General features: G+C 46.4%; 2 protein-coding genes across 2 annotated transcripts in view; both read right to left on the reverse strand.

The window, feature by feature from the left end:
- The window catches only part of TOMM40 (translocase of outer mitochondrial membrane 40), a 22,033-nt gene extending 9,776 nt beyond the window's left edge, over nucleotides 1-12,257 (reverse strand). Inside the window, exons 1-7 of the mRNA XM_058823107.1 lie at nucleotides 11,960-12,257; nucleotides 11,397-11,624; nucleotides 9,231-9,298; nucleotides 8,108-8,200; nucleotides 5,914-6,015; nucleotides 4,156-4,261; nucleotides 3,061-3,183 (exon numbers count right to left, since the gene is read on the reverse strand). Of these exons, the coding sequence (XP_058679090.1) occupies nucleotides 3,061-3,183; nucleotides 4,156-4,261; nucleotides 5,914-6,015; nucleotides 8,108-8,200; nucleotides 9,231-9,298; nucleotides 11,397-11,624; nucleotides 11,960-12,257 (1,018 nt within the window). The remainder of the gene's footprint in view (nucleotides 1-3,060; nucleotides 3,184-4,155; nucleotides 4,262-5,913; nucleotides 6,016-8,107; nucleotides 8,201-9,230; nucleotides 9,299-11,396; nucleotides 11,625-11,959) is intronic.
- Nucleotides 12,258-15,193: 2,936 nt separating this feature from the next.
- LOC131570727 (free fatty acid receptor 2-like) lies at nucleotides 15,194-16,906 on the reverse strand. Its single transcript, XM_058823108.1, has one exon. It carries the CDS (start codon nucleotides 16,904-16,906, stop codon nucleotides 15,194-15,196), a length of 1,713 nt encoding a protein of 570 aa, XP_058679091.1.
- Nucleotides 16,907-20,518: the final 3,612 nt, after the last annotated feature.

A 20,518-nucleotide genomic window follows, 5' to 3' on the forward strand; every position in this document is an offset into this window, starting at 1 on the left:
GGGGTTTTGGGGTCCCACCTGTGGTTTGTGGGGTCCCACCTGAAGGTTTGGGGTCTCACCTGTGGTTCTTGGGGTCCCACCAGAAGGTTTTGGGGTCCCACCTGTGATTTTTGGGGTCCCACCTGAAGGTTTGGGGGTCCCACCTGTGGTTCTTGGGGTCCCACCTGGGGTTCTTGGGGTCCCACCTGAAGGTTTGGGGGTCCCACCTGTGGTTTGTGGGGTATCTCCCTGGGATTTTGGGGTCCCACCTGTGGTTTGTGGGGTCCCACCTGAAGGTTTGGGGTCCCACCTGTGGTTTTGGGGTTCTCTCCCAGGGATTTTGGGGTCCCACCTGTGGTTTGTGGGGTCCCACCTGAAGGTTTGAGGGTCCCACCTGTGGTTTGTGGGGTATCTCCCTGGGATTTTGGGGTCCCACCTGTGGTTCTTGGGGTCCCACCTGAAGGGTTTGGGGTCCCACCTGTGATTTTTGGGGTCCCACCTGTGGTTCTTGGGGTCCCACCTGAAGGTTTGGGGTCCCACCTGTGGTTTGTGGGGTATCTCCCTGGGATTTTGGGGTCCCACCTGTGATTTTTGGGGTCCCACCTGTGGTTCTTGGGGTCTCACCTGAAGGTTTGGGGGTCCCACCTGTGATTTGTGGGGTATCTCCCTGGGGTTTTGGGGTCCCACCTGTGATTTTTGGGGTCCCACCTGAAGATTTGGGGGTCCCACCTGTGATTTTTGGGGTCCCACCTGAAGATTTGGGGGTCCCACCTGTGATTTTTGGGGTCCCACCTGAAGGTTTGGGGTCCCACCTGTGATTTTTGGGGTCCCACCTGTGGTTTTGGGGTTCTCTCCCAGGGATTTTGGGGTCTCACCTGTGATTTTTGGGGTCTCACCTGCAGGATTTTGGGGTGTCATTTCAGGATTTCTGGGCTTTCTCTCTCAGGATTTTTTGGGGTTCTCTCTCAGGATTTTGGGGTTCCTCCCTCAGGATTTTTTTGGACTTTCTCAGGATTTTGGGGTTTCTCTCGCAGGATTTTTGGGGTTCTGCTTTTGGGATTTTTTGGGGTTCTCTCTCAGGACTTTGGGGTTCTCTCTCAGGATTTTGGGGTGTCGTTTCAGGATTTTTGGGGCTCTGTCAGGATTTTGGGGGTTCTCCCTCAGGATTTCGGGGCTCTCATTTTGGGATTTTCTGGGTTTTTTTCTCAGGATTTTGGGCTTTCTCTCTCAGAATTTTTTGGGGTTCTCTCTCAGGATTTTGGGGTTCTCATTTTGGGGTTCTCTCTCAGGATTTTTTGGGGTTTCTCTCTCAGGATTTTGGGGTTCTCATTTTGGGATTTTTGGGTTTCTCTCTCAGGATTTTGTGGTTCCCATTTTGGGATTTTTTGGGTTTCTCTCTCAGGATTTTGGGCTTTCTCTCTCAGGATTTTGGGGTTTCTCTCTCAGGATTTTGGGGTTCTCATTTTGGGATTTTTGGGTTTCTCTCTCAGGATTTTGTGGTTCCCATTTTGGGATTTTTGGGGTTTCTCTCAGGATTTTGGGGCTCTCATTTTGGGATTTTTTGGGTTTCTCTCTCAGGATTTTGGGCTTTCTCTCTCAGGATTTTGGGGTTTCTCTCTCAGGATTTTGGGGTTTCTCTCTCAGGATTTTGGGGTGTCGTTTCAGGATTTTTGGGGTTCTCATTTGGGGATTTTTCGGGGTTTCTCTCTCAGGATTTTTTGGGCTTTCTCTCTCAGGATTTTTTGGGTTTCTCTCACAGGATTTTGGGGTTCTCATTTGGGGATATTTTGGACTTTCTCTCTCAGGATTTTGTGGTTCCCATTTTGGGATTTTTGGGGTTTCTCTCAGGATTTTGGGGCTCTCATTTTGGGATTTTTTGGGTTTTTTTCTCAGGATTTTGGGCTTTCTCTCGCAGGATTTTTTGGGGTTTCTCTCACAGGACTTTCGCGGTTCCCATTTTGGGATTTTTTGGGGTTCTCTCTCAGAATTTTTTGGGCTTTCTCTCAGGATTTCGCGGTTCCCATTTTGGGATTTTTGGGGTTCTCTCTCAGGATTCTGGGCTTCCCATTTTGGGATTTTTTGGGGTTCTCTCTCAGAATTTTTTGAGGTTTTTTCTCAGGATTTCGCGGTTCCCATTTTGGGATTTTTTGGGGTTCTCTCTCAGGATTTTGAGGTTATTTCTCAGGATTATTTGGGTTCTCAATTTGGGGATTTTTTGGGCTTTCTCTCTCAGGATTTTGGGGTTCTCTCTCAGAATTTTTTGAGGTTTTTTCTCAGGATTTCGCAGTTCCCATTTTGGGATTTTTTGGGGTTCTCTCTCAGGATTTTGTGGTTCCCATTTTGGGATTTTTGGGGTTTCTCTCAGGATTTTGGGGCTCTCATTTTGGGATTTTTTGGGGTTTTTTTCTCAGGATTTTGGGCTTTCTCTCGCAGGATTTTTTGGGGTTTCTCTCACAGGACTTTCGCGGTTCCCATTTTGGGATTTTTTGGGGTTCTCTCTCAGGATTTCGCAGTTCCCATTTTGGGATTTTTTGGGGTTCTCTCTCAGGATTTTGGGGTTCTCTCTCAGAATTTTTTGAGGTTTTTTCTCAGGATTTCGCGGTTCCCATTTTGGGATTTTTTGGGGTTCTCTCTCAGAATTTTTTGGGCTTCCCATTTTGGGATTTTTGGGGTTCTCTCTGAGGATTCTGGGCTTCCCATTTTGGGATTTTTTGGGGTTCTCTCTCAGAATTTTTTGGGCTTCCCATTTTGGGATTTTTGGGGTTCTCTCTCAGGATTCTGGGCTTCCCATTTTGGGATTTTTTGGGGTTCTCTCTCAGAATTTTTTGGGCTTCCCATTTTGGGATTTTTGGGGTTCTCTCTGAGGATTCTGGGCTTCCCATTTTGGGATTTTTTGGGGTTCTCTCTCAGAATTTTTTGGGGTTCTCTCTCAGGATTTCGCGGTTCCCATTTTGGGATTTTTTGGGGTTCTCTCTCAGAATTTTTTGAGGTTTTTTCTCAGGATTTCGCGGTTCCCATTTTGGGATTTTTGGGGTTCTCTCTCGGGATTTGGGGTGCCCCGGGACGGTTTTTGGCCCTCACCTGAGTAGCGGCCGGCCAAGGAGAGCACGGCCCCCTCCTCGCCGGGGCGCCGGTGGTAAACGAGCTCCGCGCCCAGCGCCACCCGCGGCGTCACCGACTGCAGGTAGTGGCACACCACGATCCCTGGAACGTTCCGGAAAGTCCGGGAAATTAAAAAAAAAAAAAAAAAAAAAAAAAAAAAAAAAAAATTAAAAAAAATTTAAAAAAAATTTTTAAAAAATTTTAAAAAAAGTGGGGGAAAAAATGGCAAAATTTGGGGAGAAAACAATAAAAAAAAAAGGGGGTAAAAATTGGGGAATTTGGGGAAAAATAGCTGAGGAAATTTCAGGGAAAACCCTGAGAAATTGGGGGGAAAATAAGGAAAAAATCAGGGGGAAATCAGGAAGTTTTGGGAGATATCAGGGAAAAAAGTTGGGGGGATTTGAGGGGGAAAAATATGGGAAAATCAGGAGAAAAGCAGAAAAACTTGGGCAAAAAAACCTGGGGAAATTGTGGAGGAAATTCAGGGGAAAAATTGGGAAGAAATCGGGAAAAAATGGGGAAATTTGGGAAAAAATTTCCGAAAATTAGGGAAAACTTGATTTTTTGGGCATTTTTGGGGGGATTTTGGGGCCATTTCTTGGGGTGATTTTTTGGGATTTTGGGGCCATTTTGGGGATTTTCTGGGGAGATTCTTCAGGGGGATTTCATTGGATTTTGGGGCCATTTTTGGGGTGTTTTTTAGGGCCATTTTTGGGTGGATTTCATTGGATTTGGGGCCATTTATGGGGTGATTTTTTGGGGGGATTTTTGGGCCATTTTTGGGGGGATTTTTGGGCCATTTTTGGGGTGATTTTTTGGGATTTTGGGGCCATTTTTGGGGAGATTTTTGGGGATTTTTGGGCCATTTTTGGGGGGGTTTTTGGGGGGGATTTTTGGGCCATTTTTGGGGTGATTTTTTGGGGGATTTTTGGGCCATTTTTGGTGAGATTTTTTGGGATTTTGGGGCCATTTTTGGGGAGATGTTTTGGGATTTTTGGGGCCATTTTTTGGATATTTTGAGGGGGATTTTTCGGGCCATTTTTGGGGTGATTTTGGGGCTTTCTGGGGTCTCACCTGAGCCCATGAGGATGTCGGGGTTGCCCAGGGTCAGCGCTGCCGTGAAGTCGCCGCCCCGATATTCCCCATCCACCTGCCAGTTCACAAACTTGGACTGCTGCGTCTGGGGAGAAATCCGGGTGTTTGGGAAAAATATCCTCAGTTTGGGCAAAAAAAATCCCCTGAAGTCAGCCAAAAATCACCAAAAAAATCCCCTAAAATCACCCAAAAATCACCAAAAATCCCCTAAAAATCACTGAAAATCCCCCCCAAAATCAGCCAAAAATCCCCCCCAAAAATCCCACAAAAATCCCCTAAAAATCACCAAAAATCCCCCCAAAAATCCCCTAAAAATCCTCCAAAAATCCCCCCAAAAATGCCCCAAAAAATCCCCTAAAATCAGCCAAAAATGCCCCAAAAAAATCCCCAAAAAATCTCCCAAAAAATCCCCTAAAATCCCCTTAATCCCCTAAAATCAGCCAAAAAATCCCCTAAAAATCACCAAAAATCCCCCCAAAAAATCCCCTAAAATCACCAACAATCCCCTAAAATCACTGAAAGTTCCCCCCAAAAATCCCCCCAAAAAATCCCCAAAAATCCCCGAAATGCCTGAAATTCCCAGAATTTTGCAGATGCAGGCCCGCGGTACCTGGAATGCGAGCTTGGAGCGCTGAGCTGGTGCAGCACCTGCGCCTTCAGGCTGCTGCTGCTGTCCATGTAAGTCCCCAAAAAATCCCCTAAAATCACCCAAAAATCCTCCCAAAAAATCCCCTGAAACATCCCGTAAAATCACCCAAAAATCACCAAAATTTCCCCCGAAAATCCCCTAAAATCACCCAAAAATCCCCTAAAATCCCCCCAAAAAAACCCTAAAATCAGCCAAAAATCCCCTAAAAATCACCAAAAATCCTCCCAAAAAATCCCCTAAAAATCACTGAAAATGCCCCCAAAAATCCCCTAAAATCACCAAAAATCCCCTAAAAATCGCCAAAAATTCCCCAAAATCCCCTAAAATCAGCCAAAAATCACCAAAAAAATCCCCTAAAAATCCCCAAAAATCCTCCCAAAAAATCCCCTAAAATCCCCCAAAAATCCCCCACAAAATCCCCTAAAATCAGCAAAAAATCCCCTAAAATCAGCCAAAAATGCCCCAAAAAAATCCCCAAAAATCCCCGGAATCCCCGAAATTCCCAGAATTTTGCAGATGCAGGCCCGCGGTACCTGGAATGCGAGCTTGGAGCGCTGAGCTGGTGCAGCACCTGCGCCTTCAGGCTGCTGCTGCTGTCCATGTAAGTCCCCAAAAATTCCCCTAAAATCACCCAAAAATCCCCCAAAATCCCCTAAAAATCCCCCAAAATCCCCTGAAACATCCCGTAAAATCACCCAAAAATCACCAAAATTTCCCCCGAAAATCCCCTAAAATCACCCAAAAATCCCCTAAAATCCCCCCAAAAAAACCCTAAAATCAGCCAAAAATCCCCCACAAAATCCCCTAAAATCAGCAAAAATTCCCCTAAAATCAGCCAAAAATGCCCCAAAAAAATCCCCAAAAATCCCCGGAATCCCCGAAATTCCCAGAATTTTCCAGATGCAGGACTGCGGTACCTGGAATGCGAGCTTGGAGCGCTGAGCTGGTGCAGCACCTGCGCCTTCAGGCTGCCGCTGCTGTCCATGTAAGTCCCCAAAAAATCCCCTAAAATCACCCAAAAATCCTCCCAAAAAATCTCCAAAAATGCCCGAAATTCCCAGAATTTTGCAGATGCAGGCCCGCGGTACCTGGAATGCGAGCTTGGAGCGCAGGCGGGCGCTGAGCTGGTGCAGCACCTGCGCGTTCAGGCTGCCGCTGTTGTCCATGTCCCCCACCAGCACCGGGAACGCCTGAGAGCGAAAATCGGGAATTTGGGGATTGGGAACAACGGGGAATTGGGGAATATTGGGGACAATTGGGGAATAATTGGGAAAATTTCGGGGAAATAATTGGGAACAATTGGGGGAAATTGGGGAATTGGGGACAATTGGGAACAATGGGGGAAATAATTGGGAACAATTGGGGAATTGGGGACACTGGGGACAATAGGGGGAAATAATTGGGAACAATTGGGGGAATTAATTGGGAACAATTGGGGGAAATAATTGGGAACAATTGGGGGAAATAATTGGGAACAATTGGGGGAAATAATTGGGAACAATTGGGGGAAATTGGGAACAATGGGGGAAATAATTGGGAACAATTGGGGGAAATTGGGAACAATTGGGGGAAATAATTGGGAACAATTGGGGGAATTAATTGGAAACAATTGGGGGAAATAATTGGGAACAATTGGGAACAATTGGGGGAAATGGAAATTGGGAAAAATTGGGGAAATAATTGGGAACAATTGGGGGAAATTGGGAACAATTGGGGAATTGGGGAAATTGGGAACAACTGGGGGACTGGGAACAATTGGGGGAAATTGGGAACAATGGGGAAATAATTGGGAACAATTGGGGGAAATAATTGGGAACAATTGGGGGAAATAATTTGGAACAATTGGGGGAAATTGGGAACAATGGGGGAAATAATTGGGAACAATTGGGGGAAATAATTGGGAACAATTGGGGGAAATAATTGGGAAAAATTGGGAATAATAATTGGAAACAATTGGGGGAAATAATTGGGAACAATTGGGGGAAATAATTGGGAACAATTGGGGGAAATAATTGGGAAAAATTGGGAATAATAATTGGAAACAATTGGGGGAAATAATTGGGAACAATTGGGGTAAATAATTGGGAACAATGGGGAAATAATTGGGAACAATTGGGGGAAATAATTGGGAACAATTGGGGGGATAATTGAGAACAATTGGGGGAAATAATTGGGAACAATTGGGAACAATTGGGGAAATAATTGGGAACAATTGGGGGAAATTGGGGGAAATAATTGGGAACAATTGGGGGAATTGGGAGAAATTGGGAAAAATTGGGAACAATTGGGGGAAATTGGGAAAATTGGGAAAAATTGGGGGAAATAATTGGGAACAATTGGGGAAAATTGGGAACAATTGGGGGAAATTGGGAATTTGGGAACAATTGGGGGAAACTGGGAAAAACTGGGGGAAATTGGGAACAATTGGGAACAATTGGGGGAAATAATTGGGAAAAATTGGGGGAACTGGGAACAATTGGGGAATTGGGGAAATAATTGGGAAAATTTGGGGGAAATAATTGGGAACAATTGGGGGAATTGGGAGAAATTGGGAACAATTGGGGGAAATTGGGAAAATTTGGGAATTTGGGAACAATTGGGGGAAACTGGGAAAAATTGGGGAAATTGGGGGGACTGGGAACAATTGGGGGAAACTGGGGAAATTGGGAAAAATTGGGAACAATTGGGAGAAATTGGGGAAAATTGGGAAAATTTGGGAATTTGGGAACAATTGGGGGAACTGGGAACAATTGGGGAAAATTGTTCGAATCTCCACAAATTTTCTCCAATTTTTTCCCATTTTTTTTCCAATTTTCCCCCGAATTTTTCCTCAAATTTTTCCCCAATTTTTGCCCAATTTTGGGGGAATTTTCCCCATTTCTGACCTCGGTGGGGCTCAGGTGTTTGGTGCCTTCAATTCCCAGAAATTCCCCCAAAAATTCTCCCAATTCTTCCGAAATTCCCCCAAATTTTCCTTAATTTTTCCCCAAGTTTCCCCCACAATTTCCTGATTTTTCCTCAGATTTCGTCCAAATTTTCCTGAATCTTCTACAAAATTTCCATAAAATTTCCCCCCAAAAAATCCAGAAATTCCTCAAAAATTCCCCCAAAAAATTCAAATTTTCCCCCCCGAAAAATCCCAAGTTTTCCTCGAATCTCCCCCAAATTTTCTCCGATTTTTTCCCAATTTTTTTCCAATTTTTTCCTGAATTTTTGCCCAAATTTTCCTCAAATTTTCCCCAATTTTTGCCCAATTTTGGGTGGATTTTCCCCATTTCTGACCTCGGTGGGGCTCAGGTGTTTGGTGCCCACGTAGGTGGCCCCGAAGTGATAATTGGATTCTCCCAGGGTGCTCAGGGCGACCGTGTGGTTCACCTGCAGAGGGAAAAAAAGGCTCAGGAAATTCCCAAAATTCCAGAAAATTCCATAAAATCCACACTGGGAATGGAAGAAGGAAAAAAAAACCCAAAAAATTCTGTGAAAAATTTAAAAAAAACCCAAAAAAATCGCAAAAAAATCGCCAAAAATTCGAAATAATCCCCCCCAAAAATTGCCCAAAATTGAAAATAATCCTGTGAAAAAATTCCCAAAAAATTCCCTGAAAAAAATTTTAAAAAGCCAAAAATAAGACCAAAAAAATCCTGCAAAAATTCAAAATGTTCCCTAAAAAATTTGCCCCAAAAATTCAAAATAATCCTAAAAAAATCCCCAAGAATTCCCCAAAAATTCCATAAATCCCCCAAAATTCCTCAACCATTTCATTAAAATTAAAAAAAAAAAAATCCCCCCAAAATTCCCCCCTAAAAAGGCCAGAAAAATCTAAAAAAATTCATTAAAATTGCACCAAAAATCCCCAAAAAGTGTTAAAAAAATCCATGAAAATTCTGAAAAAATTCCAAATAAAAACGCTACAAAAATCTCTAAAAATTTCACCTCAATTCCACAAAAATTCTCAGAAAAATCTCAAATAATTCTTGAGAAAAATTCCATGATAATAAAAAAAAATCTATAAAAAATTTTCCCCCTAAAAAATCCCATAAAAATTTAAAAAACGCCCCAAAAAAACGCACAAAAAATCCATTTAAATTCCACCAAAAAAAACCTCAAAAAATAAAATTAATCCCTAAAAAATCCCCAAATATTTTTGGAAAAAAATCCATAAAAAATCTGAAAAAAAATCCACAAAAAAATTTGAAAAAAATGCCCCCAAAAAACCAGAAAAAATCCACAAAAATTCGAAATAAATCCCCAAAAAATCCCCAAAAATTCGAAAAAAATCCCCAAAAAATCCCCAAAAATTGTTGAAAAAATGCAGAAAAATTTGTGAAAAATGGAATTTTTATTTGGAATTCCCAAATTTCCCCAAAATTTCCCCAAAATTGCCCCAAAATTGGGAATTTCTCACCTGGAAGTGGTTGCTGAGCCCTTTGTTCACCGTCAGCTTCACCCCCTCCATCTGCACCGGGAACAGCTCTGGAAAATTGGGGAAAATTCGGGAATTTGGGAAAATTTGGGAAATTTGGAAAAATTTGGGAATTTGGGGGGAAAATTGAGGAATTTTGGGCAATTTAGGGCGATTTTAGGGGGAAAAATTTGGAATTTTTGAGGAAAAATCTGGAATTTTGGGGCAATTTTGAGGGGAAAAATTGGGAATTTTGGGGGTGAAAATTTGGGATTTTTGGAGGGAAAATTGAGGGGAAAATTTGGGAATTTTGGGGGGAAAGTTGGGACATTTGGGAAAATTTGGGGAAAAATTGAGGAATTTTGGGCGATTTTAGGGGGAAAAATTTGGAATTTTTGGAGGGAAAATTGGGAATTTTGGGGGTGAAAATTTGGGATTTTGGGGAAATTTTTGAGGGGAAAATTTGGAAATTTTGGGGGGAAAATTGAGGAATTTGGGGGGAAAATTGAGGAATTTTGGGCAATTCAGGGCGATTTTAGGGGGAAAAATTTGGAATTTTTGGAGGGAAAATTGGGATTTTTGAGGAAAAATCTGGAATTTTTGGAGAATTTTGAGGGGGAAATTTGGGGAAATTGAGGAATTTTGGGCAATTTAGGGGGATTTTGGGGGGAAAAATTTGGAATTTTTGGAGGGAAAATTGGGAATTTTTGGGGTGATTTTTTTTTTATTTTTGGGGTGATTTTTAGGGTCATTTTTTTGATTTTTCGGGTCTTTTTTTGATTTTTGGGGTGATTTTTTTTAATTTTTTGGCTGATTTTTGGGGAGATTGTTTTGATTTTTGGGCTGATTTTTGGGGGGATTCGGGCTCATTTACCGGCCAATTTTGGGGGATTTTTGGGCAGAATTTGGGTGATTTGGGGCTGATTTTTGGGCAGATTTTTGGGGATTTTGGGCAGATTTTGGGGGGATTTTTGGGGATTTTTGGATGGTTCTTTGGACGGATTTTTGGGCAGATTTCTGGGTGATTTTGGGGAGATTTTTGGGCAGATTTTTGGGCAAATTTTTTGGTGATTTTTGGAGATTTTTGGGTGATTTTTTGGACAGATTTTTGGGCAGATTTTTGGGCCGATTTCTGGGTGATTTTGAGGGGATTTTTGGGCAGATTTTTGGGTGATTTTTGGGCCGATTTCTGGGTGATTTTTGGGCCAAATTTTGGGTTATTTTTGGGTGATTTTTGGGCCGAATTTTGCTGCTTTTGGGCTGATTTTTGGGCCGATTTTGGGCCGATTTTTGCCGCTTTTGGGTGATTTTTGGGCCGATTTCTGGGTGATTTCGGGGTGATTTTTGGGTGATTTTTGGGCAGATTTCTGGGTGATTTTGGGTGATTTTTGGGCAGATTTCTGGGTGATTTTGGGGTGATTTTGGGGTGATTTTTGGGCAGATTTCTGGGTGATTTTGGGGTGATTTTGGGTGATTTTTGGGCAGATTTCTGGGTGATTTTGGGGTGATTTCTGGGTGATTTTTGGGCAGATTTCTGGGTGATTTTGGGGTGATTTTTGGGCAGATTTCTGGGTGATTTTTGGGTGATTTTTGGGCAGATTTCTGGGTGATTTTGGGGTGATTTTTGGGTGATTTTTGGGCAGATTTCTGGGTGATTTTGGGGTGATTTTTGGGCAGATTTCTGGGTGATTTTGGGGTGATTTTTGGGCCGATTTCTGGGTGATTTTGGGGTGATTTTGGGGTGATTTTTGGGCCGATTTCTGGGTGATTTTGGGGTGATTTTTGGGCAGATTTCTGGGTGATTTTTGGGTGATTTTTGGGCAGATTTCTGGGTGATTTTGGGGTGATTTCTGGGTGATTTTTGGGCAGATTTCTGGGTGATTTTGGGGTGATTTTTGGGCAGATTTCTGGGTGATTTTGGGGTGATTTCTGGGTGATTTTTGGGCAGATTTCTGGGTGATTTTGGGGTGACTTTTGGGCCGATTTCTGGGTGATTTTGGGGTGATTTTTGGGCAGATTTCTGGGTGATTTTTGGGTGATTTTTGGGCAGATTTCTGGGTGATTTTGGGGTGATTTTTGGGCAGTTTTTGGGTGATTTCTGGGCGGTTTCTGGGTGATTTTGGGGTGATTTCTGGCTGATTTTCGGCCCCTGCCCGCGGCCGCGCGCACCTTTGCAGCGCCGGTGACATTCCTCGAAGGCTCCGGGGTTCGGCAGCGGCTCCGCCCCCTCGGGGGGCCCTGGGGGGAGGGGCGCCCCTCCCCCTCCCCCTCCCCCTCCCCCACCCAAGCCGCTGACGGGGGGAGGGGCCCCGAAGCCGGGGGGGGGCACGGGCAGCAGGGGGGGAGGGGCGGCGGGGGGGGGGAGGGGGGGAGCCGGCGGCCCAAACGTTGCCCATGCTAAAAAACACCAAAAAAAAAAAAAAAAAAAAAAAAAAATTAAAATCCGGCTCAAATTTCCCAGATTTCACCCCGACGCCGACCCCCGCCGAACCGCCGCGTTTTCCCGCCGAATCGCCGCGCCAAAACCCCTCCCCCACCGAGCGCGCCCCGCCCCCTCCAGGAGCCCCCAGGGGTGACCCCACGAAGCCCCAAAATCGCCCGAATTCGCCCCAAAATCGCCGCCGCCCCTCCCCCCCCACGCCGAACTCACGCGGCGGCGGCCGGAGAGCGCCCAGCTGTAAGCCGCGCCCACCCCGCCTTCCCATTGGTCAGCGCTTCCCGCCCGCGCGCGCCTATTGGTCGATCCCTCTTAAATCCCGCCCTCACTCGCTTCTCATTGGTCGGCGCCTCACGGTTGAGTTCGCGTCCCGCCTTCCCGGGGTCAGGGGCGGCGTGGGCCACGCCCCTACGGTGACGTTTCGCTGAGTGATTGGTGAATATCCGGATTGGCCCCACCCATCCAGCGCTCCTATTGGTCGAGGCGGCGCGGCGCGCCCGCGACCATAGAGGCGCCAAGGGCGAGCGGGGCGGAGCGGCCATCTTGGGGGCGCCGCCATCTTGGGGCGGGCGGTGCTGGAGGACCGTCGCCATGGCGACGGGGAAAGGGCGGGAAGGACGCGGCGCTCGCCGCTGTCGCGACAGGAGTGACGTCACGAGGGCTCGGGGCTTTGGGTTGGGATTCGTTGCGAGAGTGACGTCATGTCGTTGCGATGACGTCATCACGCAGGGACCTTCCCCGGCTGAATTTTGGGGGAATTTTTGGGGATTTTTGGGAATTTTTGGGGTTTTTTTTGTGCTTTTTATGGTTTGGTTCTCGGTTTTTTGGGATTTTGGGGAGGATTTTTGTGGAGATTTTTGGGGAATTTGGTTTTTTTTTTTTTTTTTTGAGGATTTTTTGGGGATTTTTTTGAGATTTTTGGAGATTTTTTAAAATTATTTTAGGGGTATTTTTGGATGGTTTTTTTCTGATTTTTGAGGGGTTTGTTTTGGCCACTTTAGACGAATTTTTGGCGATTTTGGTGGGAATTTTTTGGCCATTTTTGGGGGGATTTTGTGGATTCTTTTAAGGATTTTTTGGGATTTTTTTGGAGGAAATTTTGAAGAATTTTGGGAAGATTTTGGGATCATTTTTGGAGGATTTTTGGTGATTTTTGGGGGGATTTATTGGCGATTTTTGGGGGATTTTTGGAGGACATTTTGGCTGAGGTTTTGGGCCACTTTGGGAGGATTTTTTTGGAATTTTTGGAGAGTTTTTGGCGATTTTTTAGGGAATTTTTGGGGGGCTTTTTTGGCGATTATTGGGGGATTTTTGGGGGGCACTTTTGGCCATTTTTGAGGGATTTTTTCGCAATTTTTTGGGGAATTTTTAGGGAGGTTTTTTGGCGATTATTGGAGGATTTTTGGGGCATTTTTGGGGGTTTTTTTGGGTTATTTTCAGCGATTTTTGAGGATTTTTTGGGAGTTTTTTGGTTATTTCTGAGAGATTTTTGGCGATTTTTTGGGAGATTTTTTGGGGGATTTTTTGGCTGTTTTTAGGGGTATTTTGGGGAGCATTTTTGGCCATTTTTGAGGGAATTTTTTGTGTTGTTTGGATCATTTTTTGTAGGATTTTTGACGATTTTGGGGGGATTTTTTTGGAAATTTTTTTGGAGATTTTTGGTGATTTTTTGGGGTTTTTTTTTGGAATTTGGGGGATTTATTAGAGATTTTTTGGGAGATTTTTGGTGATTTTTGGGGGGGATTTTTTGGGAATTTTGGGGGATTTATTGGCGAATTTGGGGAGATTTTTGGTGATTTTTTGGGGGCATTTTTTGGGAATTTTGGGGGATTTATTGGCGACTTTTTGGGGAGATTTTTGGTGAGTTTTTGAGGGATTTTTTGGGAAATTTGGGGATTTATTGGCGATTTTTTGGGGAGATTTTTGGTGATTTTTTGGGGGATTTTTTTTGGGAATTTTGGGGATTTATTGGCGATTTTTGGGGAGATTTTTGGTGATTTTTTGGGGAATTTTTTGGGAATTTTGGGGATTTATTGGCGATTTTTTGGGGAGATTTTTAGCGATTATTGGAGGATTTTTGGGGGGATTTTGGGAGCCGTTTTTGGCCATTTTTGAGACACTTTTGGGGGGCATCTTTTGGGGATTTTTTGAGGATTTTTGGGTGTATTTTCAGAGATTCTTAGAAGATTTTGGGGAGATTTTTGGGGGGAGTGTTTGGCGATTTTTTGGGGAGATTTTCGGTGACTTTTTGGGGATTTTTTGGGATGTTTTGGCCATTTTTGGGGGATTTGTGGCGATTTTTTGGGGGTGATTTTTTGGGAATTTTTGGGGGATTTATTGGCGATTATTGGAGGATTTTTGGGGGCATTTTGGGAGCCGTTTTTGGCCATTTTTGAGACACTTTTGGGGGGCATCTTTTGTGAATTTTTTGAGGATTTTTGGGTGTATTTTTGGCGATTATTAGAGGATTTTGGGGAGATTTTGGGGGGGGATTTTTTGGGGAGATTTTTGGCGATTGTGTTGGGGGTTTTTTTTGGAATTTTTTGGGGGATTTTTGGACCATTTTTTGTCGGATTTTATGGCGAATTCTGGTGATTTTTTGGGGAGATTTTTGGCGATTTTTTGGGGGGTTTTTTTTGGAATTTTTTGGGGGATTTTTGGACCATTTTTTGTCGGATTTTATGGCGATTTCTGGTGATTTTTTGGGGAGACTTTGGACGATTTTTGGGGGGATTTTTGGTGATTTTTTGAGACGCTTTTCCCGCCATTTTTGGCTATTTTGGGGGCGATTTTTGGGGGCATTTCTAGGGGATTTTCGAGCTTTTTTCCATTGCTTTGGGAGGGCGTTTCATTAACCCTTTCCAGCCACATCTCGGTGACCTTTTAACCCTTTCCACGCCAATTTTTACCCTTCCCGCGCCGATTCCGACCACATTCCGACCAAATTTTGACCGATTTCAAGCGGATTTTTCACCGATTTATTCCCAAAACTCTCTCCCTGAGCGCTGCCCACAGCCCGGCCAGCGCCCGGCGCACGGCGATTTTTGGTGATTTTTTTGGGGAATTTTGGGGATTTATTGGCGATTTTTTGGGGAGATTTTTAGCGATTATTGGAGGATTTTTTGGGGGGGATTTTGGGAGCCGTTGTTGGCCATTTTTGAGACACTTTTGGGGGGCATCTTTTGGGGATTTTTGGGTGTATTTTCGGCGATTATTAGAAGTTTTTGGGGGGTATTTTTGGGGAGATTTTTGGCGATTTTGTCGGGGTTTTCCGGCGATTTTCGGGGTATATTTGACCTTTTTCCGGGGCAATTTTTGCGGCTGTTTCGGTCCCTGTGGGCCAGCGGCTCATTAACCCTTTCCACACCCATTTCGACCACGTCTTAACCCTTTCACTGCGCATTTCGGGTCCTTTCACCACGAGGCTCCCATTAACCCATCCAAGGCTGAACTTCACAACTTTTTAACTCTTCCCGCACCGATTCCGACCACATCCCGACCAACTTTTCACCGATTTCAAGCGGGTTTCTCACCGGTTTATTCCCCAAACCCTCCCCCGGAGCGCTGCCCAGAGCGCGGCCAGCGCCTGGCGCACGGCGCCGCAGGAGCAGTAGACGACGAGTGGGTCGAGCGCGGCGTTGAGGCCGCTCAGCAGCGTGGCGTAGACGCGCCAGCCGGGGCTGCGGCCCTGCCAGAAGCCGACCACGTGCGAGACGTTGTAGGGCGCGAAGCAGAGGCCGAAGATGAGCGTGGTGGCCACGGCCAGGCCCACGGCCCGGCGCCGCTTGGCCGCCGGCAGCGCCGGCCGCGCCAGCAGCGCCCGCACCAGGCCCGCGTAGCAGAAGACGGTGACGGAGAAGGGCGCGAGGAAGAGGACGAAGAAGAACTCGAGGCGCAGCGGGAGCACGAAGCGCAGCTGCGCCGCAGAGAAGTCGTCGTAGCAGCGGTACGGGGCGGGGGTTGGGGCGGGGGGTTTGGGGTTGGGGGGCTCGGAGGGCTTGGGGTTGGTCTTGGGGTCGATGGGGTTGGGGGGTTTGGGGTTGGGGGGCTTGGGGTCGATGGGTTTGGAGGGTTTGGTCTTGGGGTCAATGGGGTTGCCCTTGGGGTCAATGGGGTTGGGGGGTTTGGAGTTGGGGATCTTGGGGTCAATGGGGTTGGGGGGTTTGGAGTTGGGGTCAATGGGGTTGCCCTTGGGGTCAATGAGTTTGAGTTTATGGGTCTTGGGGTCGGTGGGGTCAATGGGGTTGGCCATGGGGTCAATGACCATGGGGTCAACGCGGTTGGCCATGGGGTCAATGGGGTTGGCCATGGGGTCAATGACCATGGGATCAATGGCGTTGGCCATGCGGTCAATGGGGTTGGCCATGGGGTCAATGGGGTTGGCCATGGGGTCAATGGGGTTGGCCATGGGGTCAACAGGGTTGGCCATGGGGTCAATGGGGTGGAGGCTCTTGGGGTCAACAGCCATGGGATCAATGGTGTTGGCCATGCGGTCAACGTGGTTGGCCATGGGCTCAATTGCGTTGGCCATGGGGTCAATGACCACGGGCTCAACGTGGTTGGCCATGTGGTCAATGGGGTTGGCCATGTGGTCAACGGGGTCGGCCATGGGGTCAACAGGGTCGGCCATGGGGTCAACAGGGTCGGCCATGGGCTCAATGACCACGGGCTCAACGTGGTTGGCCATGTGGTCAACGGCGTCGGCCGCGGGCTCAACGACCGTGGCCTCTCCGCCCCTCGCGACCCCGCTGCCGTTCCCCTCCCCGGCGCCGCCGCCGTCGGCGCGCGTGAACTCGGCCACGAAGACGACGGAGCAGTGGCCGCAGGCCAGCAGCCAGAGCGCGGCGCTGAGCGCCAGCACGCGGCCGGGGCGGCGCCGGCCCCGCAGCCGCAGCGGGAACGCCGCGCCCAGGTAGCGCCGCGCGCCCAGCGCCGCCAGGAAGAGCCCGCTCAGGTACATGGAGGAGTAGAAGCAGAAGTTGGCGAGCGGGCACAGCGCCGCCGGCAGGGGCCACGCCGCGCCCGCCGCCGCCTCGGCCATCTTGAAGGGCAGGAAGACGAGCAGCAGGAGGTCGGCGGCCGCCAGGTTGAGCAGCAGCAGCTCGGCCGCCGTCAGCGCCGCGCCCGCCGGCGCCGCCCCGCGCCGCGCCTTCCGCAGCAGCACCCACACCGTGAACGCGTTGGCCGGGAGACCCACGGAGAAGGTGAGGATGTAAACGGACAGGATCAGCGCCGACGACATGGCCTGCAGAGAGAAAATATAAATAAATTAAATTAAATTAAATAAAGTGAAGGTGAGGATGTAAACGGACAGGATCAGCGCCGACGACATGGCCTGCAGAGAGAAAATATAAATAAATTAAATTAAATTAAATAAAGTGAAGGTGAGGATGTAAACGGACAGGATCAGCGCCGACGACATGGCCTGCAGAGAGAAAATATAAATAAATTAAATTAAATTAAATAAAGTGAAGGTGAGGATGTAAACGGACAGGATCAGCGCCCACGACATGGCCTGCAGAGAGAAAATAAATAAAATAAAATTAAATTAAATTAAATAAAGTGAAGGTGAGGATGTAAACGGACAGGATCAGCGCCGACGACATGGCCTGCAGAGAGAAAATAAATAAAATAAAATAAAATTAAATTAAATTAAATAAAGTGAAGGTCACGATGTACACGGAGAGGATCAGCGCCCACGACATGGCCTGCAAAGAGAAATAAAATATAAATAAAATATAAATAAATTAAATTAAATTAAATAAAGTGAAGGTGAGGATGTAAACGGACAGGATCAGCGCCGACGACATGGCCTGCAGAGAGAAAATATAAATAAATTAAATTAAATTAAATAAAGTGAAGGTGAGGATGTAAACGGACAGGATCAGCGCCCACGACATGGCCTGCAGAGAGAAAATAAATAAAATAAAATTAAATTAAATTAAATAAAGTGAAGGTGAGGATGTAAACGGACAGGATCAGCGCCCACGACATGGCCTGCAGAGAGAAAATAAATAAAATAAAATTAAATTAAATTAAATTAAATAAAGTGAAGGTCACGATGTACACGGAGAGGATCAGCGCCCACGACATGGCCTGGGAAAAGAAATAAATATAAATATAAATAAATAAATCAAATTAAATAAAATTAAATAAAGTGAAGGTCACGATGTACACGGAGAGGATCAGCGCCCACGACATGGCCTGCAAAAATAAAATATAAATAAAATATAAATAAATTAAATTAAATAAAGTGAAAGTGAGGATGTACACGGAGAGGATCAGCGCCGACGACATGGCCTGGGAAAAGAGAATAAAATATAAATAAATTAAATAAAATAAATAAAATAAAATAAAATTAAATTAAATTAAATTAAATTAAATTAAATTAAATTAAATCAAATTAAATTAAATAAAGTGAAGGTGAGGATGTAAACAGAGAGGATCAGCGCCGACGACATGGCTTGGAAAAAGAAAATAAAATATAAATAAAATAAAATTAAATTAAATTAAATAAAGTGAAGGTGAGGATGTAAACCGGGAGGATCAGCGCCGACGACATGGCCTGGGAAAAGAAAATAAATATATAAAAATAAATAAATAAATAAATAAATAATGATAAATTAAATCAAATTAAATTAAATTAAATTAAATAAAGTGAAGGGGAGGATGTAAACGGTGAGCATCAGCGCCCACGACATGGCCTGGAAAAAGTCCCCAAAATGTCCCCAAAATGTCCCCAGAATGTCCCCAAGTGTCCCCAATATCCTCAAGATGTCCCCAAATGTCCCCAAGGTGTCCCCAGAAGGTCCTAAAGTGCCCCCAAATGTCCCCAAATGTCCCCAAGATGTCCCAGAAGGTTCCTGGTGTCCCAAACGTCCCCAAGGGGTCCCCAAATGTCCCAAAATGACCCAAAATATTCCTGAGATGTCCCCAAGATGCCCCCAAATGTCCCCAAAGGTCCCCATAAGGTCCCGAGATGCCCCCAAATGTCCCCAAATGTCCCCAAGATGTCCCCAAAATGTCCCCAAGATGTCCCCAAATGTCCCCAAGATGTCCCCAAAGGTCCCCAGAAGCTTCCTGGAAGGTCCCTGGTGTCACAAGTGTCCCCAAATGTCCCAAAAAGTCCCCAAATGTCCCCAGAAGGTCCTAAAGTGCCCCCAAATGTCCCCAAGAGGTTCCCAAAACGTCCCCAAATGTCCCCAAATGTCCCCAGAAGATCCCTGGAAGGTCCCTGGTGTCTCAAGTGTCCCCAAATGTCCCCAAATGTCCCCAAATGTCCCAAAAAGTCCCCAAGATGTCCCCAGAAGGTCCTAACGTGCCCCCAAATGTCCCCAAGAGGTCCCCAAAGGTCCCCAAATGTCCCCAAGAGGTTCCCAAAACGTCCCCAAACGTCCCCAAAATGTCCCCAAATGTCCCCAAAATGTCCCCAAATGTCCCCAAGATGTCCCAGAAGGTTCCTGGTGTCCCAAACGTCCCCAAGGGGTCCCCAAATGTCCCCAAAATGTCCCCAGAATGTCCCCAGAATGTCCCCAAGTGTCCCCAAAGGTCCCCCAAATGTCCCAAGATGTCCCCAAGATGTCCCCAAAGGTCCCCAGAAGATTCCTGGAAGGTCCCTGGTGTCGCAAGTGTCCCCAAGTGTCCCCAAATGTCCCCAAATGTCCCCAGAAGGTCCTAAAGTGCCCCCAAATGTCCCCAAGAGGTTCCCAAAATGTCCCCAAACATCCCCAAATGTCCCTGAGATGTCCCTAGAGGGTCCCCAAAATGTCCCCAGAATGTCCCAAATATCCTCGAGATGTCCCCAAATGTCCCCAGAGGGTGCCCAAGATGTCCCCAAATGTCCCCAGAGGACCCCAGAAGGTCCCTTGAAGGTACCTGGTGTCGCAAATGTCCCCAAATGTCCCCAAGAGGTCCCCAAAGGTCCCCAAATGTCCCCAAAACGTCCCCGAATGTCCCCAAATGTCCCCAAGATGTCCCCAATATCCTCCAGATGCCCCCAAGTGCCCCCAAATGTCCTCCAGATGTCCCTAGAGGGTCCCCAAAATGTCCCCAAATGTCCCCAAGATGTCCCCAAGATGTCCCCAAAGGTCCCCAGAAGATTCCTGGAAGGTCCCTGGTGTCGCAAATGTCCCCAAATGTCCCCAAATGTCCCCAGAAGGTCCTAAAGTGCCCCCAAATGTCCCCAAGAGGTTCCCAAAACGTCCCCAAACGTCCCCAAATCTCCCCAAATGTCCCCAAATGTCCCCAAGATGTCCCCAGAAGGTCCCAAATGTCCCAAAATGTCCCCAAGAGGTTCCCAAAATGTCCCCAAATGTCTCCTAATGTCCCCAAGTGTCCCCAAAGGTCCCCAAAATGTTCCCAGAAGGTCCCAAATGTCCCAAAATGTCCCCAAATGTCCCCAAAGGTCCCCAAGATGTCCCCAAAGGTGCCCAGAAGATCCCTGGAAGGTCCCTGGTGTCACAAGTGTCCCCAAATGTCCCCAAAATGTCCCCAGGAGGTCCCAAATGTCCCCGAGAGGTCCCCAAAGGTCCCCAAAATGTCCCCAAAATGTCCCTAAGATGTCCCCAAATGTCCCCAAATGTCCCCAAATGTCCCCAGGAGGTCCCAAAATGTCCCCAAATGTCCCCAGAAGATTCCTGGAAGGTCCCTGGTGTCACAAGTGTCCCCAAATGTCCCCAAATGTCTCCAGAAGGTCCCTGAAACGCCCCCAAAACACCCCAAAATGTCCCCAAAATGTCCCCAAATGTCCCCAAGATGTCCCCAGAAGGTCCTAAAGTGCCCCCGAATGTCCCCAAATGTCCCCAAAGGTCCCCAGAAGATCCCTGGAAGGTCCCTGGTGTCACAAGTGTCCCCA

This window comes from Ammospiza caudacuta, chromosome 38 (genome assembly GCF_027887145.1).
Source record: "Ammospiza caudacuta isolate bAmmCau1 chromosome 38, bAmmCau1.pri, whole genome shotgun sequence".
NCBI lineage: Eukaryota > Metazoa > Chordata > Aves > Passeriformes > Passerellidae > Ammospiza > Ammospiza caudacuta.